Here is a 23,533-nt window from a genome sequence, read left to right as displayed (position 1 = left end):
TTTTTGTTTTTTTTTAATGTCTCCCTTTCCCCAAACAGATGCAGAGGAGTCACAAACTGAGGTAGTGGATGAAATACTGGTGCAGCCATCATCATTCAGCACTTTGTCAAGGGAGAACAAGAGACCAGTGTCAGATCACTTTCCAACCTACAGTAGAAGTAGTCACAAAAGGAGCCAGCTCTCTATTGAATTTCAGAAGACATGCGGAAAGATGCCCAGGAATTCCAGAAGCTATAGCTGTGGAGGAAGAGAAAAGGCTAATTCTACTGATGAAGGAAGGTCTAGGCTGAGCAACTACAGGTCACAGAAGAAGCATATATGAATGGAATTAGAAAGCCAGGACTTTTGCTTTTTATTGCATGTGTAGTTTCATAAACAGAATCACCTACATTTACTATCCTCTGGATATATGAGAAATAGAAGTCTTTCCCACAAACCTGCCTTATGTGTTATCTTAAGCTCATACTGACCTCTACTGACAAACAGAAACACAAGATAGATTTAGAATTAAAAAAAAAAATCTTTGGGTAGCTCAGTTTTTCCATTAATGAAGCAATTTCCTCTCTCTGTTTCCTTGTAGTTCTTAATAGCTCTGATGATTACCTTCAGTCTTCCAAGTATTCTATTCCAATTTATCATTTCATTGATTCATAGATTCCAAGGCCAGAAGGGACCACTATAATCATCTAATCTGACCTCCTGCATAACACATGCCATAGAACTTCCTCAAAATAATTCCTGTTTGGATGAGACTATTATTTCACAGGCTCTATTATCCTCTGAAAATCAGAGTTATTAGTCCAGCCTCTGATTTATTCAGTAAACACCTGGAAGTTTCTTCCAAATTCTTAAGGCCTCTTTAAAATCACAAATCTAGCTGCTTCCTGCCAGATCAATGTTAATAAACCAGGGAACATTTTGTCTTTCCATTGCTTGGAAATATTTTCCTGTTCCAGGTAAATGTACAGTCTCACAAAACAAATTTAAATACAACAGAGCTGGATTATGTAACATCTTAAAATTCAAGAGTTTAACGAGTAGGGAACTTGTTTCTCTGATAATAACCAATCTATCAAGACAGTTTGTTTAAAATCTTGGAAGAAGAATATGTAATGGGAGGCACTGTGGTCCAGCATTCAGGGCACACCAGATTAGGAGTCAGGAGACCTGAGTTCTAGTCCCAGCTCTGCCAGTGAACTGCTGCATGACCTTAGGCAAGTCACCTCATCTCTCTGCGTCTTTGTTCCCCTTCCCTTCCTTTGTTGGCTTTGTCTATTTAGAAAGCACTTTCTTCAGTGCGGGGAAGGTCTCTTACTAGGCATTTGTACAGTGCCTGGCACAAGAGGGCCACGATCTCAGATGGGTCCTCTAGGCATTACCATAATACAGGTGATAGATGATAAACTGCATTTCATTTATGAAACCCCTAAATGGAACAGACTAAGTTTGCATTCAGTGAAAAGCAAAGCATGGAACTCACTATCGTTTTGTACTCACTCCAGCTATGAAGTCTTGTTAAATTTCATTATGAGCAGTGCACCAAGGAGAAGTGTCCATGTTTGCATACAGCTGCAAGAACAAGACTGGAGCACAGAACTGTGGTAAGAAGAGTCACCACACATACCAAGGGACCATGTTGTTTGAGCCCCGCTGGAACCTGCAGTATCACTTCATTATTTACCTATGAAGAGAGAACTGAATGTTAAATAGGACTAAAAACATACTCCTGAGCTATTATTCCATAGTCAATGGCTTTTGTTTCTTCTTTAGGTATATTAATTAAGCAAGCTTCACATTACAGTCTGTTTAATGTTAGAGAACAGCCCTCAACATCATTTAACCACTCTAGTTGCTCAGGCTCTCTCCATTCATTTACAAGATTTAGCCTTTCATACAGTATTAGAATTCAATCGTCAAAGCTGGGAGAGAGAAGTTTCCATTTAGTCTGTCTGCCCATCTTGAGAGCTGGCTTCTTCTTGTACTTCTGGGGCATTTATATGACACACAGTACCTACGGCACTATGCTATGCATTTATTTGCTCTACAGCTTTGTTCTTATATTAGCCTTGACATTAGGGACATCATGCAATTCCTGCACACTGTAGTACTGGAGGAATAAGCGCATGGAATGAATACCTGGAGAAATAACTCTCACGGAACAGTGACCTGCAAAGACAAAAAAAAGGCCTTGCATTCTTTTTTGCTCCTTATAATTCATGAAGTCCTGAAAGATTTTTGTCAAGAACTGTAAACAAGAAGTCCTCCAGACATGATATTCCTGATATTTCCATAGGAAAAAAAAAGGTGGGGGAGGACTTTTTTTAAAACAAAAGAAAAACTAACAATCCAAAAGTTTCCAGGACTTCTTTATACATAATGAAGCAAAAAGGGCCACAACCACCACCACTTTTAAATCCTTTGCAGGTCACCTTTAGTATTCTATGCCTCAAAACATTTCCTAGATGCAGAGTTGCTCAAATTACAGGGCCAGATCACTCTTATTTCAGAATCTCTGCAGGACTGTTGAGTTTCAAAGCCAAGTGCTGACTCATATCAAGGACTTGCATCCAGAACCAGTCTAAACAAAAAAGAAAACATCATCAGAGATATAATCCATAGGTTAGCATCTAGATGACAGGATTGGCAGGAAAGGCCTTTCCCTATATCATTCTTTAAACTTTTCTCTGCAATCATCCAATAAAAAATGTATAAACCCAAGAACATTCACTTTCCTCCTTTTCTTTCCTTCAAACAGGAGCAAAATCTTCATGCATAGGCTTGGAAGGATTATATTTTATCATTAAATGTTGGTAAGCGACTATTTCATTGTACACACACACAAATGGATGAAAAATATTTCCATCAATGATAATCAAAATTGACAGATAAGTAAAGTAAGAAAAATGCTGCTTAAGAACTTATTAGAGTAAAGATATATACTTTTTATATTCTGGCATGTGATGTTGACAATTTGTTTTAATGGTTATAGAGGGTTAACTTACTGAATCTCAACTTCTACTATCATTAAATAATTATTGTCTGACCCTGATCATTTCCTACAACTGTGAAAATTTAAATAGGTAAAAATGGAAAAAAACTGCTTAAAATCAAACATCTATGTTTGTCACGCTGGCTGGATATGTGGGTGGTGGGGGGGCATTTATTATGTTGCTTAACATCAGTATGCCAAAATCATAATAATTCATATGAGATATGCTTTGTCAGGTACCATTAGAAAGGCTGTAACATGCTAAGTAAGATGATAATGTTTATGTTCATGTGTTATGTGTGTAATGGAAGTTATGGATATGGTTGATATATCATTTCAAATTGTGATGTGTCTGGGCGACACTCCAGACAGGATGGCTGCAGTACAAGCGCCTGCTTAATGGCCCATTAAGGAAACTCACAGGTATGATGGGCCAGGGGGAGAAGCCAGGGATATATCTGATGAGTCACCAGTCACTCATGTGATCCTGGACTCCATCTTATTCCTGTAAATTTCCACAAGCTGCATGGCAAAGGCCAAAGGACATAAAAGGCAGCTGCACGACATCCATTTTGTCTTCAGTCAGTCTTCAGCCTACCTCTGGATCAACTCACCTACAACTGAACTGAACTGAACTTAAGCTGTGAAACAAAGGACTGAGACCCATTCAGGTACTGGATGTATACCAGAGGGAGTATACAAGCCTGCAAACTCCACAATTCTATTAGAAGCCTGATATATATGGACTTTCAAAACAATTGTATGTGTCTGATTGCTTTAATCCTTTAACACTTCCCTTATATTTTGTTTCTTTCTTTTTATAATCAACCTTTAGTTTTAGTTACTAAAGGATTGGCTGGCAGCGTGGTATTTTGGGTAAGATCTAAACTTATATTGATCTGGTACTGTGGCTGACCCTTTGCGGTCAGGAGAAACCTTTTTGGTAAAGAGCATAGAGTTTTAAATAACTGATCTTTTTACTGGACCTAGTGGCTGATTGGGAGCCAGAGACTGAAATGCAGTAAAGGGGGCTGTGTATATTTTATTTTGGCTTCTTGATAACCAGTGTGGGGATTCAGAAGCATAGTTTGTGGCTGGTTGGGAAGTCTGACTTCAGTGTCACCCACCAGTGTTGGGAGAATCTGCTCTCCTTTTACAGCCTGTCCTGACCTTGGCATTTTCAGGTGGCTACCCTAGGCACGGACGGGTCACAATGTTATCCATCAAAATTATAAAAAACAAAAATAGAATTCTGCCAAGCCCAGTTATGCATACTGACACACAACATCAGTTACACCTCAGGGCTCCAGGTAAACCACTACAGGAGGGGGAAGGGGCCAGAGAGAGCACCAGTCATCAAGGGAAAGGACAGCACAGAGTGAGCCACCAGCATAAGGATATAAAGGGAGCAAAAGTGGTCAAATTATTATGGATATATATTAAAAAACAACACAGGTAGGGAGAAAAGTAGAAAGGTCAAGGCACAAAATGAGATTAAACTAGCTACAGATATAAATGGTAGCAAGAAAACATTTTACAAATACATCAGAAGCAAGAGAAAGACCAAGGATACGGTAAGCCCATTACTCAATGAGGAAAGACAACAACAAAACGCAGCAATGGCAGATGTGTTAAATGTCTTTTTTATTTCAGTTTTCATCAAAAAAGTTAGCAGTTATTGGACAATGAACATTATGAACGTCAGTGTAAATGGGTTAGGATCTGAGGTTCAAATAGCAAAAGAACAAGTTAACTTGTCTAAGTAATTCTTAGGTATCTTAAAGTCGGCAGGTCATGATGAAATACATCCTAGAATACTTAACGAACTGGCTGAAGAGATCGCTGAGCCATTAGCAATCTTTGAGAACTCATGGAAAAAAACAGGAGAGATCCCAGAGGACTGGAAAAGGACAAATATAATGTTGGCCCAATCCTGTTTTCATGAAAGAACAGAGCCACAAACACTCCCTCCCCTCTTCCTACCAAGAGGCACTTCAGCCTGACACACTGTAATGTTAATCAAAAGTTAAAATCTCAACTGACTCTTACTGTTCTACTCTTTTAAATGTTCACTTCAGCCTTTTTTAAATATCCATTTACAGCATAATAATTCAAGTCTGTCTTTACTTTCTATAATTCTATTTGTTTTAAGATTGTTTGTAAAACCACTCCACTGACCATTTTATCGAAGTATATTTTATTAAAAATAATCTCTGTAATTGTAGTATCGATACAATGTTGATACTGTTTTCCTAGTATTTATATTATTGATACTATTTCACTAAGTAAAGAACAATATTGATGTTGTTACAGTGCTGATACTTTTTTTATTGATACTATTTACCAAATTTCTGTATTCACAATAAACGTGGCTTGTTGCCTTATCATCTGAAAAAGACCCTGTGATATTTGTTATTTGAATAACACTACCACCTGTCTATTAAAAGCGGAAAAACCCAGGGAATTATAGACCAGTTATATTAACTTCAGTACCCGGAAAGATAATGGAGCAAATCATCAAAAAATCATTTGGTAAGCACCTACAAGAAAATAAGGTGATAAGTAACAGTCAACACAGATTTGTTAAGAACAAATCATAGAAGATTAGGGTTGGAAGGGACCTCAGGAGGTCATCTAGTCCAATCCCATGCTCAAAGTAGGAACAACCCCAACTAAATCATCCCAGCCAGGGCTTCAACAAGCCGCACCTTAAAAACCGCGAAGGATGGAGATTCCACCCCCTCCTTAGGTAACCCATTCCAGTGTTTCACCACCCTCCTAGTGAAAAAGGTTTTCCTAATATCCAACCTAGACCTCCCCCACTGCAACTTGAGACCATTGCTTCTAGTTCTGCCATCTACCACCACTGAAAACTGCCTAGTTCCATCCTGGAACCCCCTTTCAGGTAGTTAAAAGCTGCTATCAAATCCCCCCTCACTCTTCTCTTCTGCAGGCTAAACAAGCCTAGTTCCCTCAGCCTCTCCTCATAAGTCATGTGCTCCAACCCCCTAATCATTTTTGTTGCCCTCCACTGGATTCTTTCCAATTAGTCCACATCCTTTCTGCAGTGGGGTGCCCAAAACTGGACACAATACTCCAAATGAAGCCTCACCTGAGCTGAATAGAGGGGAATAATCACTTCCCTCAATCTGCTGGCAATGCTCCTACTAATGCAGCTCGATATGCCATTAGCCTTCTTGGCAACAAGGGCACACTGCTCACTCATATCTAGCTTCTTATCCACTGTAACCCCCAGGTCCTTTTTCTGCAGACCTGCTGCCTAGCCAGTCTGTAGCAGTGCATGGGATTCTTCCAACCTAAGTGCAGGATTCTGCACTTGTCCTTGTTGAATGTCATCAGATTTCTTGTGGCCCAATCCTCTAATTTGTCTAGGTCACTCTGTATCCTATCCCTACCCTCCAGCATATCTACTACTCCGCCCATATTAGTGTCATCTGCAAACTTGCTGAGGGTACAATCTACCCCATCCTCCAGATCATTAATGAAGATGTTGAACAAAACTGGCCCCAGCATCGACCCTTGGGGCACTCTGCTTGTTACCGGCTGCCAACTAGACATCGAGCCATTGATTACTACCCATTGAGTTTGATGATCTAGCCGCTTTCTATCCATCTTAGAGTCCATTCATCCAACCCATACTTCTTGAACTTGCCTATAAGAATACTGTGGGAGACTGTATCAAAAGCTTTGCTAAAGTCAAGGTATATCACGTCCACTGCTTTCCCCACATCCACAGAGTCAGCCATCTCATCATAGAAGACAATCAGGTTGGTCAGACATGACTTGACCTTGGTGAATCCATGTTGACTTTTCCTGATCACCTTCCTCTTTTCCAAGTGCCTCAAAATGGATTCCTTGAGAACCTGCTCCATGATTTTTCCAGGGATTGAGGTGAGGATGACTGGTCTGTATTTCTTCAGATCCTCCTTCTTCCCTTTTTGAAGATGGGCACTATATTTGCCTTTTTTCCAAACATCCAGGACCTCCCACAATCAACACGAGTTTTCAAAGATAATGGCCAATAGCTCTGCAATCACATTAGCCAACTCCCTCAGTACTCTCGGATGCATTGCATCCAGCCCAATGGACTTGTGCATGTCCAGCCTTTCTAAATAGTCCTGAACCTGTTATTTCACCACTGAGGGCTGCTCACCTCCTCCCCATTCTGTGCTGCCTAGTGCAGTAGTCTGGGAGCTGACCTTGTCTGTGAAGACAGAGGCAAAAAAAGCATCGAGTACCTCAGCTTTCTCCACATCCTCTGTCACTAGGTTGTGTCCCCCATTCAGTAAGAGGCCCACATGTTCCCTGACCACCTTCTTGTTGCTAACATACCTATAAAAACCCTTCTTGTTCCCCTTCACATCCTTTGCTAGCTGCAACTCCAGTTGTGCTTTGGCCTTCCTGATTTCATTCCTGCATGTTTGAGCAGTATTTTTATAATCCTCCCTAGTCATCTGACCAAGCTTCCACTTCTTGTAAGCTTCTTTTGTGTGTTTAAGCTCACCAAAGATTTCTTTACGTCAAACCCATCGGCTGCCATATTTGCTATTCTTTTTGCACACTGGGATGGTTTGTTCCTGCGCCCTCAGTGAGGTTTCTTTAAAATACAGCCAGCTCTCTTGGACTCCTTTCCCCCTAATATTAAGCCTCCCAGGGGATCCTGCCCATCAGCACGCTGAGGGAGTCAAAGTCTGCTTTTCTGAATCCCATGGTCCGCATCCTGCTGCTCTCTTTTCTTCCTTTTGTCAGGATCCTGAACTCAACCATTTCATGGTCACTGTTGCCCAGGTTACCACCCACTTCTACTTCCCCTACCAATTCTTCCCTGTTTGTGAGCAGCAGGTCAATAGGAGCACAGCCCCTAGTTGGTTGCTCCAGCACTTGCACCAGGAAGTTGTCTGCAACACTTTCCAAAAACTTCCTGGATTGTTTGTGCTCTGCTGTATTGCTCTCCCAGCAGATGTCAGGGTGATTGAAGTCCCCCATGAGAACCAGATCCTGTGATCCGGAAACTTTCACTAGTTGTCTGAAGAAAGCCTCATCTACCTCATCCTCCTAGTCTGGTGGTCTATAATAGATGCCCACCATGAAATCCACCGTTGTTGCTCTCACCTCTAAACTTAACCCACAGACTCTCAACAGGCTTTTCTCCAGTTTCATATTGGAGCTCTAAGCAGTCATACTGCTCTGTTACATACAGTGCAACTCCTCCACCTTTTTTCCTCTGCTTGTTCTTCCTGAACCATTTATATCCATCCATGACAGTGCTCCAGTTGTGAGTTACCCTACCAAGTTTCATTATTCCAATTATATCATAGTTCCTTGACTGAGCCAGGACTGTTTCCCAGGCTTCTTGAGTTGGTGTTCAAGCACCTAGAGATAACCAGCTGATTGCACTACTTTCTCAGTGTGCATCAGGAGGCCTCCCATGTTGCCCCTTCCTCCTTGCACTTTCTCCTGGTGTCCCACTTCCCCACTTACCTCTGGGCTTAGGTCCCCGTCCCCCAGCAAGCCGAGTTTAAAGCCCTCCTCAGGTTAGCCAGCCTGCCTGCGAAGAGGCTCTTCCCTTTCTTCTTTAGGTGGATCCCATCTATTCCTAGCAATCCTTCTTCCTGGAACAACATCCCATGGTCGAAAAATCCAAAGCCCTCTCTCCAACACCACCTGCGTAATCACACATTTACTTCTGCAATTCAATGGTCCCTACCTGGGCCTTTTCCTTCAATAGTGAGAATGGACGAGAACACCATTTGTGCCTCAAAGTCCTTTATTCTTCTTCCCAGAGACATGTAGTCTGCAGTGATCCGCTCAAGGTCGTTCTTGGCAGTATCATTGGTGCCCACGTGGAGAAGTAGGAAGGGGTAGCAGTCTGAGGGCTTGATAAGTCTCGGCAGACTCTTCATTACATCTTGAATTCTAGCTCCAGGCAAGCAGCACACTTGGCGAGTTTCCTGGTCCGGAAGGCAGATGGATGATTCCATCCTCCTTAGGAGGGAGTCCTCCACCACCACCACCCGTCTCTTCCTCTTGAGAGCGGTGGTCATGGAACCCCCATCCCTAGGACAATGCATTCCATGCCTTCTGATCAATGAGGCCTCCTTCTGATACCTTCATATCATGTCATGTCAAACAAACCTAATATCCTTCTTTGTCAGGGAAACAAACCTTGTGGATGGGAGGAAGCAACACATAGGATATATCTCAGCTTTATTAAGACTTTAGATACTATCTTGTATGACCTTCTCGTAAACAAATTAGAGAAATATAACCTAGATGAACCTACTATAAGGTGGGTGCACAACTGGTTGGAAAACCTTACTCAGAATAGTTATCAATGGTTCACACTCAAGCTGGAAGGACATATAAAGTGGGAAATCTGCAGAGATCTGTCCTGGGTCCTTTCTTTTCAGTATCTTAATAAGTTCTTTGGATAACAGCACAGAAGTATACTTATAAAGCTGATGGATGATATCAAGCTGGAGGGAGTTGCAAGTGCTTTGGAGGACAGGATTAGATTTCAAAATGGCCTTGACAAACAAGAAATGGTCAGAAATAAATAGGATGAAATTCAGTAAAGACAAATGCAAAGTACTACACTTAGGAAGAAATAATCAATTACACAAATACAAAATGGGAAATGACTGCCTAGGGAGGAATGGTGCAGAAAAGGTCTGGGGGCTATAGTGGATCACAAACTAAACTGGAGTCAACAATGTAATACTGCTGAAAAAAAGCTAACACCATTCTAGGACGTATTAGCAGGAGTGTTGTAAGCAAAACATGAGAAGTAATTCTTCCACTCTGCTCAGCACTCATAAGGCCTCAAAACTGGAGTAGTGCATCCAGTTCTGGGCACTCCACTTCAGGAAAGATGTGGACAAACTGGAGGAAGTCCAGAGGAGAGCACCACAAATGATTCAAGGCCTAGAAAACATGACCTACGAGGCCAGATTGAAAAAACTGGTTGAGTTTAGCATGGAGAACAGAAGACTAAGGTGAGACACGGTAATAGTTATCAAGTACGTAAAAGGTTGTTATAAAGAGGAGGGTGATAAATAATTGTTCTCCTTAATCACTGAGGACAGGACAAGGAGTAATGGGCTTAAATTGCCGCAAGGGAGATTTAGGTTATACATTAGAAAAAAATTTCCTAACTGTCAAGGTAGTCAAGCACTGACACAAGTTACCTAGGGAGGCTGTGGAATCCCCATTATTGGAGGTTTTTAAGAACAGGACTGTTAGGGATGGTCTAGATCAGTCCTACATTTCTATGATTCTATAATAGACACCAAAGCAGAGGGAATGGATGCAGAGAGGAATTTTCCATAGGAAGGAGTCATGACAAATAAAGCATGAGTGGAGTTCCACCACTTTTCCCACCCCCCACTGTTCCCTGGCACCAGAATATGCTAGACATTGTTCAGAGTAGTTGTGGGCAGATATAATTAAAGAATAATCAAATAACTATGTCTCATTTAAGCTGGGGGCTCATCAGTTGAAAACAGAGGAAGAGAAAGACTTGGGTGCATTAGTAGACCACAGAGTGACTATGAGCCACCAATGGGATGTGGCCATAAAAAAAAGCAAATGCAATCCCAGGATGTATCAGGCAAGATATTTCAAGTAGACCTAGGGAAGTATTAATGCCATTGTACAAGATACTGGTCAGACTTCATCAGGAATACTGTGTATAGTTCTGGTCACCCATGTTCAAGAAAGATGGATTCAAACTTGAACAGGTGCTGAGATGATCAGGGGAATGTACAGCCTATTTTACAAGAGGAAACTAAAAATGCTTGGTTTGTTTAGCTGAACAAAACAAAGGCTGAGAGGGAATATGACTGCTCTCTATCAATACAGCAGGTGGGTAAACACCAGGGAGGCAGAAGAGCTATTAAAAGAAAAGGACAATGTTGGCACAAGAGTAAACTGGAATAAAGTGACCAGGAAGAAATTTAGGCTGGAAATTAGGTGGCTTCTGACCATCAGAGGAGCGATGTTCTGGAACAGTCTCCCAATAGGAATGATGGGGGCTAACAACCTAAATAGTTTTAAAATGGAGTTTGACAAGTCTATGAATGAGATTACATGACATGATTGTCTGCGATAGCAAGGGACTAGATTCAGTGATCCAGGAGGTCCCTTACAGTCTGAAATAGGAACTTACAAGTTTGTACTTCACACTGTTCCAATGACAGGTACGCTCGTTTCTCACTGAACATGGTGCTTCCACCTCAGAATGCTTCCAACACTCAATTGATGGGAAACCTAGAAAAGGCAGAAATATGTAACATCAAGAATTAGACTGGGATGAGGCAGTATATGCAATGCAAAATCCTTTCAAATGGGATATCTCTCCATCATGCAGCTTAGCAGTCTCTACTCACTAAAAGCCAAGGGGTGAAATAACATCAACATTGGCAGAATGTGCGTATATCTCGTTTGGTGGTGTGCTAGGGAGGGTCTCTTAAAAAGAAACTCATTTGTAGCAGGAGTGGGAACTTGATTGTTTATACGATTTTAAATTATTCATTATTAGCAGATATTGGATTTTATTTTTTTAAAATAAAGGCTCCTATCATTCCATCCCTCAAAAAGTCAAGAGTCTCTACAGAGATTTTCCTATTTAAACATTGTGAGGGCTGGAAAGCACCAGAAGACTTTTGATTGATACACTTCAGCTTTCCTTTGTATAGGCTAAGCCATGAATGGCATCAGTTGCAAGGTGGAATGCTGTGGAAACAAGTGGGCCAAACAGCTCTTCATCAGTCTAGATTCTACAAGGATTCCAGGGAACAGGTCAACTATCAACACTCCCAGCCTAAAGATGCATATTAGGGGATACCATGCCCCTCTCCTCGGGTTAGGAGGGATTATTTAGAGGATAAATGATTTTTAGGGGATAAATGGGATTTCCAAGAAGTTTATGAACTACACCTAAATTAGCCATTTATCAGGATAAAGTAGCATTGATCCAAACAGATGTAAAAAAGAATTATTGGTCTTTCTTTTGCAGTCACTATTCTCCCCATTTTTAAATGACTATCCAAATACATCTCTCCACCAGCATTTTTCCCTGAAGTCTGGATTTCCCACTCTGTATGGTACATTGTTATTTCTTTAATCCCTCCCTCTTACATGCAAAGAAGTAGGAGTTATGAGTAGTTCTCACTTTTATGGCAATGGATCAAAATGTCTGGACTCTTCAGAACAGCAAGTGCTTCCCCATCATCCTCTGTTGGCCGGTGATACCGGCAGTGCACTGGCAATGTGGCTCTAAAACAGTGAGCACACTGAGGGTCAGGTTTCATGTAAACAAGAATGGCAAGTTCTGTGGCTAAGTACTCAGGAGATTCCACATCAACAGTATCTGGAATCAACAGAGCCTGTGGAAAACACAGACACAATCAATACAGATGAATGTCATGAAAAACACAATGATATTGTTATATATGGCAGTAGAGGATTGAAACGACTAAAACAGTCAACCTGGCAAGAATTTAATTCCCAGACTAGAAACCTTCTTCCTCAGGTGACAAAGATAAATGAGCCATGTTCATTCTCGGTGTCTGTTCTGTTCATATAGAGCCCACCACTGTTACGCTACTGACTTCAATGGCATCACGGTAGTTATGAGGACTACATTTGGGCCTATATTTTTACATTTGTATCCAACATTGCCTAAAGGCTGCAACAGAGTTTGGGGTCCCATTATGTTTGGCACTGTATGTACACATAGTAAGAGTCCCTTTCCACAGACCTTACAACCTATATAGACAAGACAGGCAAAGGGCGGGTTAAAGAGATTATTATTCACACTTTACAGATGAGAAACTGAGGCACATAGATAAGGGACTTGTCTGAGGTCACACAGGTTGTTTGTGACAGAGTAAGGAATCAGATACACATCTCCCAAGTCTTAGTATAGCATCTTAAACACACCACAATCCTTCCTCAAAAATGACTTTCATTCCCAAGGTCCCAAAGTGCTCTAAAAACTACTACTCATGCATTTACTGAATTTTTTTGTTTCCCATCAGGTCTTGTGTGAAGAACCTGGGGCATTTGGAAGAAATGCTTTAGTAAAGCCCCACAAACTTTTTCCAATCTAAATGGATAAATTTAGTTTCCAGGTTCTTTTCCTACATGCCCCGGGTCACTGGTGTCAGCATAAACCATAACACCACCATCCTCCCGCACACTCTGTACAAATCTATATTGCTCATGAGATCCAATATATTCACACCCAATAGCCTGAAAAATCCACTACCTGTATAATTAATAAGAGAATCCTATAAAAGTACCTACACGACTTCCAACTACACTATAACCACATCTTCCGGGGGAGTTCCTTAGAGTCTTAGAAATGATCATCTTCCCAAACAACTCCTGGAAGGTTGTGTCAATCTAATGTGAGCTGTTTTCTCTTCATTCTAGTTTCCATCCACAACTGTGCCTCTGCACAGTAGAACTCTGTCATAAGAGGAAAGAGTCACATTGGAATGGCAAATGAAAGTTCATCTTCACACTAATGTTTCAAATTAGAGGCACTGAATGTTTACTCACAAATATTCAAATCATTATATATGTTTTCCACCGCCAAACAAATCAACCTGACCACCTGGACATCGTACCTCGGTTAGGTTGTGCTGTTGCAAAGCTGTCAACTCATAGGGATCCACGTAAAGTCCAGTTGGGAGGTGTTCTTTAATTGCCACAGTGCAACCTCCTATGGCTTCATCCACTGCACCAAGTTCAACCTTTGATAGCAGGTCTCTTAAACAGAAAAGAAAATGTTAGCACATATTTTAAACTGCACAAAAATGTAAATAGATCATCTCAAATGCACATATATTATATGGGGCTCTCTACTATTTGTAATCTGCTCTGTGAATATTGAAAATAACATTTATCTAGCTAGAGTCTGTCCTTTCCCTTTTAAGAAACATAATATTATATAATATTTCCAGATCCGTGACAACCAACCTCTCTTTTTTGTTAATTCCCCACTTATGTATCAGTATTACTGAAAAGTCACAAATACATTTTCATGTTGGCTTCATGTTCGTGCCATGATATAACTGACTGGTGACCACTAAATATTCAAACACTGATCCTGCCATCACCTACATCTATGCTTAACTTTATTCATCTGAGTAATCCCATTGAATACAGTGCAGTGCAATTGTTCAATTATGCATGAGTTCAATGGAGCTACTCACATGCACAGAGTTAAGTACATGTATATTTGCAGGACAGGGGCCCTGAGTGGCACACTAGTAACTGATGCATTGCCCAAGTACATGGCTGTCATCCGCTCACCTGTGAAATCCCTCTTTCAGAAGCTGTCGAGTCACAGTGATATCAGGACAAGTAGCCTGTACATCTGAAAACAACACAAAATAAACTTTTACAGTGTTTATAGCATTGCCTACATTGTTAGGACTAACAATGATGAGTGGCTACTTTAACTAGCTTCAGCAAATTCTGGATTTACTATCTGCCTGGAAGAAACGACTATAGAATCATTCATGGTAAAGAAGTGGCCAGTATAATAGGGATTTTAGGTAACTGGACATAGACAGAACCCAATAGTTCTCTTTGGCTCTCCAGCTCTCAGATGTAAAACTCAGACCTACAAAGAAAGATGTGATTAAAGTTAAGCGTGTGTGTAACTGTTAGTAGGACTGGGCCCTAACTAAACACAGATTGTGTGACTTAAAGTTACCACAGAGGGACTCCAGATGTTTCAAGCCTAGACTAAACAGTTGTGGAAAGAACAGCGAATACACTGCTGTAACCAACCAATTACAATATCTCTTTTTATATAAATCCAACTACTTCTAATCATCCAATGACATTTGGTAACTTGGTCTCACACTGAGACAGTTTTTAATTGAGCAGAACACATTTATTTGCTAAAAAAGATAACATAACTTTTTGGACCTTAGAAAAGTTAAATTGATTTAACCTTCTCTTAATTTCTGTAATCACTTGCTGTAGCGAGTACAGAAAAAGATTCAAAGCAGCATGCATATATGACACGTCGCTTTTGATTATACTAACATTTCAAACATTCCTAACAATTTGTTCTGACTGATGTTGTTTCATAAAACCTACCAAACTTTTCAATGAAAAGGATGGGAAATGTTCAGACCTCCAGGAAAAAAAAAAAAAAAAAAAAAGAATATGTATAAAAACTGAAAAGCATTGCTTTCTTTTCAGATACTTTAGCATTTTGGATGCGTTAGTCAAATGTAAAATAAAAAACTGCAAATCCCTAATGGGTTTGTTTTGTGAGCTCCCATATCCATAGGTGATACCTTCAAAAGCTATAATCTTAGAAATTTAACCTTTTCCTTCAATATTGCCCAATACATAAAGAGCATTCTCTGATTAAGTAATAAAACCAAAAAGCATCTCTCTATTTCCACATTGCTTATCAGACTAGAGATCAAATTCGCTGCTAATGTTGGCAGGAATAACTCCAATAATAGTAATGGAGTTGCACCTGCTTACACCAACAATTACCTTGGCCCTATGTGTGTTCATTCTTTCCTGAAATAAAGTGTTTGATTAGTTTCAGGTAATACTGTGCCAATCTCAGCACTTTATGGACATTCTACAATAGAAAACTTAATGACCTCTCCCACTCTTATTATTTCACATCCCTTTTCATTTCATAGTATGTGAGGAACTTACAAATTACCTCTTAGCAGTTTCAATTATCAGTTGCTTAGATAGTTTATTTGGCAGCTTGCTACATAAAAGCTTAAATATTTTAATTTGTTTAACTTACACAAATTTCCTGTTGTGCAAACAAGCCAGGATATTCTAAAGGCAAGAATACCTTTCCAAGGAAACACTCTCTTCTTCCACTGACTCTGCATTTCCAAATCCAACTGCAAAAAACCACAGCTCCTGTGAACATGGGATGTTTCATCAACAAATTCTCAATTTGAATTAGATTTCAAAAACCTTGTGTATCATAGTAATTATGTACACCAATGATGCTACCCATGTGACAAAGCCTATCAGTATCCTTTGTCCTCATCCGTCCCTGGGGGCTGGTATCAATGTCCCTGTGTTGGTATCTGTGTTAGCATCAAGACCTGTCTATGGGTACATCTATGCTGCAGCAGGGAGGTATTACCGGCCCAGGTAGACTGCTAGCTGTGATTGTTATTCTAAAAATAGCAGTGTGACCATGGAGGTGGGTAGCCTGAGCCACCAAAGTATGTACTTAGTATTTCTGGACTGTACTCGGATGGCTAGCCAAAGCCATCATCCAAGCCACCATGCTCATTCTAATGTGCTAGTTGGATCAGCACTAGCACATGTGCATCGGCCCAGCGTGGGAATTACCCCTCCCAGCTGCAGTGTAGATGCACCGCAGACCTGTGGAGGGAGAGACGTGTCGGGCCATGTGCGCTGAGGGCGGCCCCCCCCCGCTCTCAGGTCTCTGTACGTACACAGCCAGCGCGGACGCTTGGGGGGACTGAGTTTGCCCCCCCGCCATGCCAGCCGGGCGGGGCCCTGCCGTCAGGCCCGCAGCTCAAGCCGAGGCCAGGAGGCACTGAGGAGCGGGGGGGTCCTGCCCCCACCGCAGCCTGGGATGGGCGCGGGGGCTGGTTCCCCTCCCGGGACTCGGAAGGTCGCACCGCATCATCCCTAGCGACGCCCCCTCCCCGCTCGCTCACCTACCCACCCACCGCGCCCGCGCGCTGTACTCGCCTCGCACAGTCACTCACTCAGTCAGTGACAGGCCCCCGCCCGCAGAGGCGACTGCCGCATCTGCCTGATTGGAAGGAGCAGACAGTCTCCGGCGGGGCCGGGCTCCTGGCGTCCCGTACATACCAGAAACTGCCACGAGTAGCAAAATCTGCTGGTAGCAGTTTCTGGCCCTACCCCGGCAGCTCTATCGATTGGGCCCCGCCGCCGATTGTCATTTTCTATGGTTCAGGCAACGCGTTGGGCAGCCCCGCTGGGGGCCCTGCGGCTGCCCTGGTGCGGAAGGAACGCGGGACGGTTGTTATGGTAACCGAGGGAGCGGTTTCTGGGGAGGGAGGGAGGCGGCGAAGGATTGTGGCGCCGAGGTCAGTCAGTGTGTGCGGTGGTGGGGCGGGACGGGGACCTGCATCTGCACGCCCAGGCACTGGCTACCCCCTCCCACTCCCCTGGGCTACAGCTACCTCCGCCTCCATGAGCTCCGTGTCAAGGCGCGGGCTGGCTGCCTGCCCCCCTGTGCACGCACTCGCTGCTCAAGGCTGCCCTTCCCCCGCCCCGGCTGCGGGGAGGATCCGACCCTGAAACCAAGGCACGATCGCCCATCTTTAACAATGTCCCGGCGCTTTAGCGCCGCCCACCCAGAGAACCGGAGCAGCGGACCCCAGGGGCACAATCCCAGCTCTCAATGCTCTGCACATGCAGACAGAGGTGAAAGTAAGAGGGGCTGAGGGAGCAGAGCAGAGAGGAGCAGCAGCAGCAGCAGCAGCGCTGCTGCTGCTGCTGCTGCTCCCCCTCCTCTCCCCTCCCCTCCCTTCTCCGGCTTGGGTAGCCGCTCCCCTACAGCAGTACAGCTCCTCCTCCGCTTTACCGAGACAGCGAGTTCCCCTCCCCTCCTATTTCACGTTACTTTAACTTCCAGTCCAGGAGCTGAAAGGGACCATGGGTTATTTATTTACTGATGCTGCTTCCCACGCTGGGCTACGGCTAAAACCGGTCGAGGCAAGAAATCCATGCATAAATAAAGGAAGGAAAGGATGGTCTTGCGACACTGGACCGGGACAAAGGAAATTAGGCTTCAAATTCCCTCTCAAACTGCTGCATTACTAGCAGCGCGCAATAAGATGAAAGACTTGCCGCGCCGGCTCTGGGCTGGCACACCAAGACCACTAAAATCTGGGAAATGTTCCTCACTAGCCTGCCCAGACTGACCCCTGTGTCCTTTTCACTCCCTGCAACTGAGCTAATCTCTTGCATTCTGCACCGGGATCCCTTGCCTTACTAACCCCCCCCCCCATTTGGTATCCAGCAAAAACAGAACCTAGGGGATTCGATTCCAACAGACAGACTTTTAGTGGAGCTTGCTCAGAGTCAGAGATCAGTGTCTACCTGCCCCACCCTCTTATCTGGCCACTTACACTTGGTGTGTGTGGTGCTGTTAAAGGCACAGTCCATTACAAGAGGGCATGGCCACCTATTCGCATCCACATTTTTCGGGCTTTTTATTTGCACATGTAAAACAGGCAGAAAGTTAGAATTTTGCATTTTTATTTAAATTCTGTGTTTTGTACAGCAAACAGCTAATTTCACAGTTAAAGTAATAACCATGAAAAGCATGCAGGTTTAGCAATAGTTTTATATTGTTAAAGAGATGCCATCAACTTAAAAATATTTGTCTTGAAATCTTTTTACCTCTTCTATAGTTACAATTACAAACAAATCTAAGGTATAGTTGAAAGAAAGTAGAGGGAAAAAAAAGATGTTTGTATATTTTTCAGCTTGTTTACTTTTTAGAATCCAGTTGAGTGATCAGTTTCATTGTTTCCCCCTTTAGGTCCTGATTCTGCAGAAGGATGCTCATGGGCAGATCTGATTGTAGGATTAGGACTATAGTTAGGTAGAAATCTTGCAAACACTTATATGTGTGCTTAACTGTAAGTATAATGAATAGTCCCATTTATTTAATTGGAACTACTCATCTGTTTAAAATTAAGCACATGCATAAGTGTTTACAGGATCAGATCCTTAGTCAATTTCCCCTGCTGTTGTTGTGGGTCTTTCATACAGCAACAAGTAAGAAAAAAAAATGTAAGTGGAAAATGTTTATAAAACCACAAAATAGCAGGAGGACTCAGAGACAGGAGTAGTACCTGAAACTACATTTGTTAAATTATACTTGATTTCAAGTTTACAATGCTCCTTTAACAGTGGACAGTGCTTCTCTTTTTGCTCCAGTAGCAGATGACTCTATTTTTGAAACTGTAGGATCTGACTTCTATCCCTGCTCTTGCCATGAAGATCTGAATGGCCATGGATTTATTATAGTACTTTCATTTGCTTTTTAAAACATATTTATCTACAATTTTAAAGACAGCTGTGTGTTGTGTTGGTGATATCAATTCTCAAACAGCTTGTAGTGATCACTTATACTTTGAAAAAACATTTCAGTTCACTTTTAAGCAACAAACTGTAAAATAATGAAAATTTTTTTTCAAAGAAATATGCTGACTTTAACTTTTCTGTCCAGTACAGAATAAATATAAAAACATTATGGCAGGTAATTCCTGTGGCAAATTTTGATTAATTCAAAATATAGCAGTAAGTTAGAAATCTTCCTCTGTGGTTTTCATAAAGAATAATGGTTTACCTTTAAACTCAGCCTTCCAGAGTGGAATTTAAATGCTAATGGTGGTCTGGTGTTTTCTTTCTCACTCTGTTGGTATTTTTGAATTCACCATTGTTTTTTATTACATTTCTTGTGTTGACTTTCTATAATCTATAGCGATGGCTGTGGGAGCAGGTAGGGTAGGGGACTGGCATCTTCTTACATTTTTAAAACTAAAAGGGAAGTAGGATCTGCATCCACCATGCTGTATTCTATGATGGGGGTGGTGATCTGCAGCAAAGGTACTCTTGATCTTTGAACCTCCATTGGTATTCCAGTCTACTCAATAAAAATGGGACTTGTGTGTAGTTAGATACCCAGGCATGGGAAAGCATTTGGAGGAGTGCACCATCAGCCTATAAGGCAGTTAGTTTAGGGACAGAGGAATTGCCATATCTGACTAGCGATCCACCTAGTCCGGTAGCCTGTCTTGGACAACAGCCACTAGCAAATGCTTCAGAGGAGAAACAAGAAAGGTGGTGTATTTCAGAGCACTTTACAAAGAAGGTCAGTTTCCTTATCTCCATTTTACAGATGGGGAAACCGAGGCACAGAGAGGCAAAGTGAATGAGGGGGGATTTGATAGCAGCCTTTAATTACCTGAAAGGGAGTTCCAGGAAGGATGGAGCTAGGCTGTTCTCAATGGTAGTAGATGGCAGAACTAGGAGCAATGGTCTCAAGTTGGTGGGGGAGGTCTAGGTTGGATATTAGGAAAACCTTTTTCACTAGGAGTGTGTGAAGCACTGGAATGGGTTACCCAGGGAGGTGGTGGAATGAGAAACTAAGCAATATTTCAGTAATAGTATGCTGTGAAACTTTTGTATTTTTATGTCTCATTTTGTAAGAAAGTAGTTTTTAATTTAAGTGAAACTTGGGGTATGCAAGACAAATCAGACTCTTGAAAGGGGTACAGTAATCTGGAAAGATTGAGAGCCACTGAGATAGAGAATACTGACATCCCTGCATTTGAGACAGAGAGGAAGAGAGAGGAATTGATTGAACTAGGGCAGTCTGAACTATGTTTATCAGTTTTAATTTTTTTTTCACAATAAAATGTATACCATGAACTCCTCCTTTATGATTGCTTAATTTTACAGATACATGTTCATATTGCTTTAATTTTGCAGGATGAGTTTCACTGTAATTTCACAGTTTTCTGAATGTTAGTTCTTCATTTATTTTCCACTGATTTATTTTCAAATCTGCACAAATAAACATACAGCAAAAATTATGATTTAGTCCCTACACAGACAAGTTGTCTCCTCTCTAAATCACACCCTGAGCTTTGGTTTTAATCTAACCAGTCATAAATAGCAAGAAATTAAAGTAGCTGGTGGAAAAAAAAGTTTTTGAATGGTTAAATAACTATGAGCTTTTCCAGATCAGTGCCTGTAATTTGCAGCATAGTATTGTTTATGAAAAAGTCTGTAACGCACTGCTGCATTATTGTATGACATTTTTCATTTTTAAAGTAAAAAAAGAAAAAGATGTTTGGGCCTCCATTTGGCTATGTGGTAACTTTGTCTATCCTGTAGCAAAAAACCTATAACATGCATACATCAACCAAACAACCCAGACTCAGAAGTAGAGGTAACAAATCTGGAAATCAACAGTTGGGTGTCATTGTACCCCCAGGGCCCTGATTCAGCAAAGGATAAGCCCATATTCAAGTCCCCCTGAAGCCAGTGAGACTTAACTTTCTGTATAAGTGCTTTTCTGAGTCAGGACTGCTGTAATCCTAATCAGAAACCACCCCTAAAATAAAGAGCAGCATCAGTTTCATTCATGTTTTCCCTTTTCTTTTGCAGTGAACATTGAAGCACTCACCAAGCACAACTCTGTAAGGTTTCATTTTGTTCAGCCAGTAGCATGAGCTGGGATGACTTACGTTGCAAAGAAGTGTGGCATTCGCTTTCAGCCTCCATCCATTATCCTGATCTATGAAGATGAAAACAATGCTAGAGCACGCCAGCGCATCATGCCTATCCGAAACTTCTCCAAGTTCTCAGGTACGGGATGTTTAATTTTGGCATCCCACAGCCTCCTTCTGCAAAACAGCAAAGGGGGGGGGGGGGGCAGTCGGCATCTGGGTACTTCTTCAGGGTTGGTAGTTTTTTTCTCACCAGCTCTGCATAGGAGGTTGTGTAGGACTACACTCTGGAGGTGGAATACCCAGTGCTGTCTAGCCTTGGAGATCAAGCCAGGAAGCTCCCAAACTTGGGCTGCCTAGTTTAAAATTGAGTAGTGGCACTTCTAGGGCAGCGACTTACCCCAGGGAAGCTTTGGGAAAAAAGCATTTATTTATTTAAGAATTGTGTGCTTCAGGCTGTAATTCTTTGGGGGGGGGGGGAGGGGCTCTTTTTTTTTTCAGATTGCAGCAGGGCTGCAGAACAACTGAAGAATAACCCTCGGCACAAGGCCTACCTACAAGGGGTCTCATTGCGGCAGCTGCAGAAGTTATACAGTTTGCTGAGAGGCCATTTGTGGGGACAGAGCTTGGCCCAGAGCTTGGAGCAGATTCAGCAGGAAGGGACCATTGACCCAGAAGAGGACCTGAACAAATTAGATGACAAAGAGCTGGCCAAAAGGAAGAGCGTCATGGATGAGCTATTTGAAAAGAACAGGAAGAAGAAGGATGACCCAGATTTCACTTACAATGTTGAGGTTGAGTTCCCACAAGATGAGCAGCTAGAATCTTGTGGCTGGGATGCAGAGTCAGACAATGAGTTCTGATAATGGACAACACCTCCTAGATAGTCAGTATGGAAAGAGAAAGCCCATATTCTCATTACAGAGAGCGCAGTTACTGTTGCATCAGTCTATAGAGCTTGACTGACACTGTTTTCAAGCCATAGCAACTGGTGCATTTTACATTGGTAAAGAAGAGATCAGTGCCTAAGGTGTTTTAGCAGTTTGGAGCATAGGCAAACAAAGTCTTAACTGAAGCTTGTTAAAAGGGACATGGGGATGTTGAAAAAAAATTTTTTAATGCTTAGATTTGTAGCTGTTAAGTAACTGAAATAATTTTAAATCTCCGTCTTTCAGCATTTGTTTGTTTGCATTTCACTCAGCTTTGGCAAGAAAACTAAACTGGTCAGTTATACTTTTGTTTCTATTCAATTTTATTTTAGTCTTTACAATACAGTGTTAATCTTTACATTTAACTCAGGAGAAGGAAACATTCACATTCTCATTGTGTATATGTAGTATTTTGTTATTAGTTTGGCTGTTAGGTATTTTAATCTATACTCTGTAGACAAATCAATATTGCAGTGAAAACCTTACCTTTAGATTTCCTGAGTTGTGTTTAAATCTGCAACCTCAGTGTTTAATGAATGTACTTTTTTGTATTCAAGAAATAAAATCTTTAGAAAACAGATTAACCTTGAAGGTCCTATTGAAAATGCAGTGATTTGGAATCTATAAGACAACACTGATTTGTCTTTCTAACTTACCCAGTGCTGCACTCTAGGTAAATGGTCAGATCTCAGGAAGCCTGCTTTAAAACAATTGAGCAGCAGTTTGGGAGAAAGTCACAAGAGTTTATGATATTTCTGGAGTGAAACAAGTTCTTCAGCTATACTGCCTTATCAGACTAATACTCCAAAGTCATTCAGAGCACTAGTAATTCCTTGCAGTAGCTTTTCATAGAATCATAGGGCTAAAAGGGAACATAAGGGTCATTTAATCTCACCCTTGGCCAAGATGCAGGATTTGTTTTGTCTAAACCATCCAGGACAGATGGCTATCCAGCCTTCTTTTGAAAACCTCCAGTGAATGGGCAACCACAACCTCCCTGGGCAGTCTGTTCCATTAGCCTACTGTTCTTACAAGGACATTTTTCCTGAGATTTAATCTAAATCTGCTATGCTGTAGTTTGAGCCCATTGCCTCTTGTCCTGCCCTCTGTGGCAAAAGAGAACAACTTTTCTCCATCTTTTTATGGCAGCCTTTCAAGTCTGAACATCGCTAACATATCCCCTTAATTTCCTCTTTTCCAAACTAAACATAACCAGTTCCTTCATCCATTGCTCATATGGCTTGCATTCCATCCCTTTGCTCATCTTTGTCACTCACTTCTGGATCCTTTCCAGTTGCTATACATCCTTTCTATACATTGGTGACCAAAAGTGG

The 23,533-nt window shown here is 41.8% G+C and overlaps 2 protein-coding genes across 7 annotated transcripts; one reads left to right on the top strand and one right to left on the bottom strand.

Annotated features, from left to right (window-relative positions):
• PIGX (phosphatidylinositol glycan anchor biosynthesis class X) lies at positions 1–16,877 on the bottom strand. 4 transcript variants are annotated; one of them, XM_067538690.1, is made up of 8 exons: positions 16,762–16,877; positions 15,810–15,912; positions 14,333–14,396; positions 13,645–13,786; positions 12,183–12,396; positions 11,178–11,278; positions 1,498–1,681; positions 1–237 (listed from the first exon to the last, which is right to left on the bottom strand). In XM_067538690.1, exons 2-7 carry the CDS (start codon positions 15,898–15,900, stop codon positions 1,526–1,528), a joined length of 768 nt encoding a protein of 255 aa, XP_067394791.1. In that variant the 5' UTR covers positions 15,901–15,912; positions 16,762–16,877; the 3' UTR covers positions 1–237; positions 1,498–1,525. The 4 variants fall into 4 exon arrangements, with proteins under 4 accessions (XP_067394791.1, XP_067394790.1, XP_067394792.1 ...); XM_067538689.1 differs by lacking the exon at positions 16,762–16,877 and adding an exon at positions 16,483–16,721; XM_067538691.1 differs by lacking the exon at positions 16,762–16,877 and having other exon boundaries at positions 1,481–1,681; positions 15,810–16,021.
• A 59-nt stretch (positions 16,878–16,936) lies between these two features.
• CEP19 (centrosomal protein 19) lies at positions 16,937–22,772 on the top strand. Of its 3 annotated transcripts, none has more exons than XM_067538695.1 (3): positions 16,937–17,047; positions 21,209–21,409; positions 21,772–22,772. In XM_067538695.1, the coding sequence occupies exons 2-3, from the start codon at positions 21,280–21,282 to the stop codon at positions 22,131–22,133; spliced, it is 492 nt and encodes a 163-aa protein (XP_067394796.1). In that variant the 5' UTR covers positions 16,937–17,047; positions 21,209–21,279; the 3' UTR covers positions 22,134–22,772. The 3 variants fall into 3 exon arrangements, with proteins under 3 accessions (XP_067394796.1, XP_067394794.1, XP_067394795.1); XM_067538693.1 differs by lacking the exon at positions 16,937–17,047 and adding an exon at positions 17,064–17,106; XM_067538694.1 differs by lacking the exon at positions 16,937–17,047 and adding an exon at positions 17,115–17,446.
• The last annotated feature ends 761 nt before the right edge of the window (positions 22,773–23,533 follow it).

The sequence above is a fragment of the Emydura macquarii genome, unplaced genomic scaffold, assembly GCF_026122565.2.
Source record: "Emydura macquarii macquarii isolate MOO-44397 ecotype Brisbane River unplaced genomic scaffold, CSIRO-AGI_Emac_v2 contig_499, whole genome shotgun sequence".
Lineage (NCBI taxonomy): Eukaryota > Metazoa > Chordata > Testudines > Chelidae > Emydura > Emydura macquarii.
This window is presented reverse-complemented; position numbering and strand designations above follow the sequence as displayed.

Excerpts from the sequence above, each read along its gene's own strand:
- PIGX (XM_067538690.1), bottom strand. The coding sequence starts at position 15,900 with ATGCAGAGTCAGTGGAAGAAGAGAGTGTTTCCTTGGAAAGGTATTCTT. Across the intron at positions 14,397-15,809 it reads TTGCACAACAGGAAATTTGT|ATGTACAGGCTACTTGTCCT; the intron begins GTAAGTTAAACA and ends TGTTGTTTTCAG. Across the intron at positions 11,279-12,182 it reads TTTGATCCATTGCCATAAAA|GTTTCCCATCAATTGAGTGT; the intron begins GTGAGAACTACT and ends TGCCTTTTCTAG.
- CEP19 (XM_067538695.1), top strand. The coding sequence starts at position 21,280 with ATGACTTACGTTGCAAAGAAGTGTGGCATTCGCTTTCAGCCTCCATCC. Across the intron at positions 21,410-21,771 it reads AAACTTCTCCAAGTTCTCAG|ATTGCAGCAGGGCTGCAGAA; the intron begins GTACGGGATGTT and ends TTTTTTTTTCAG.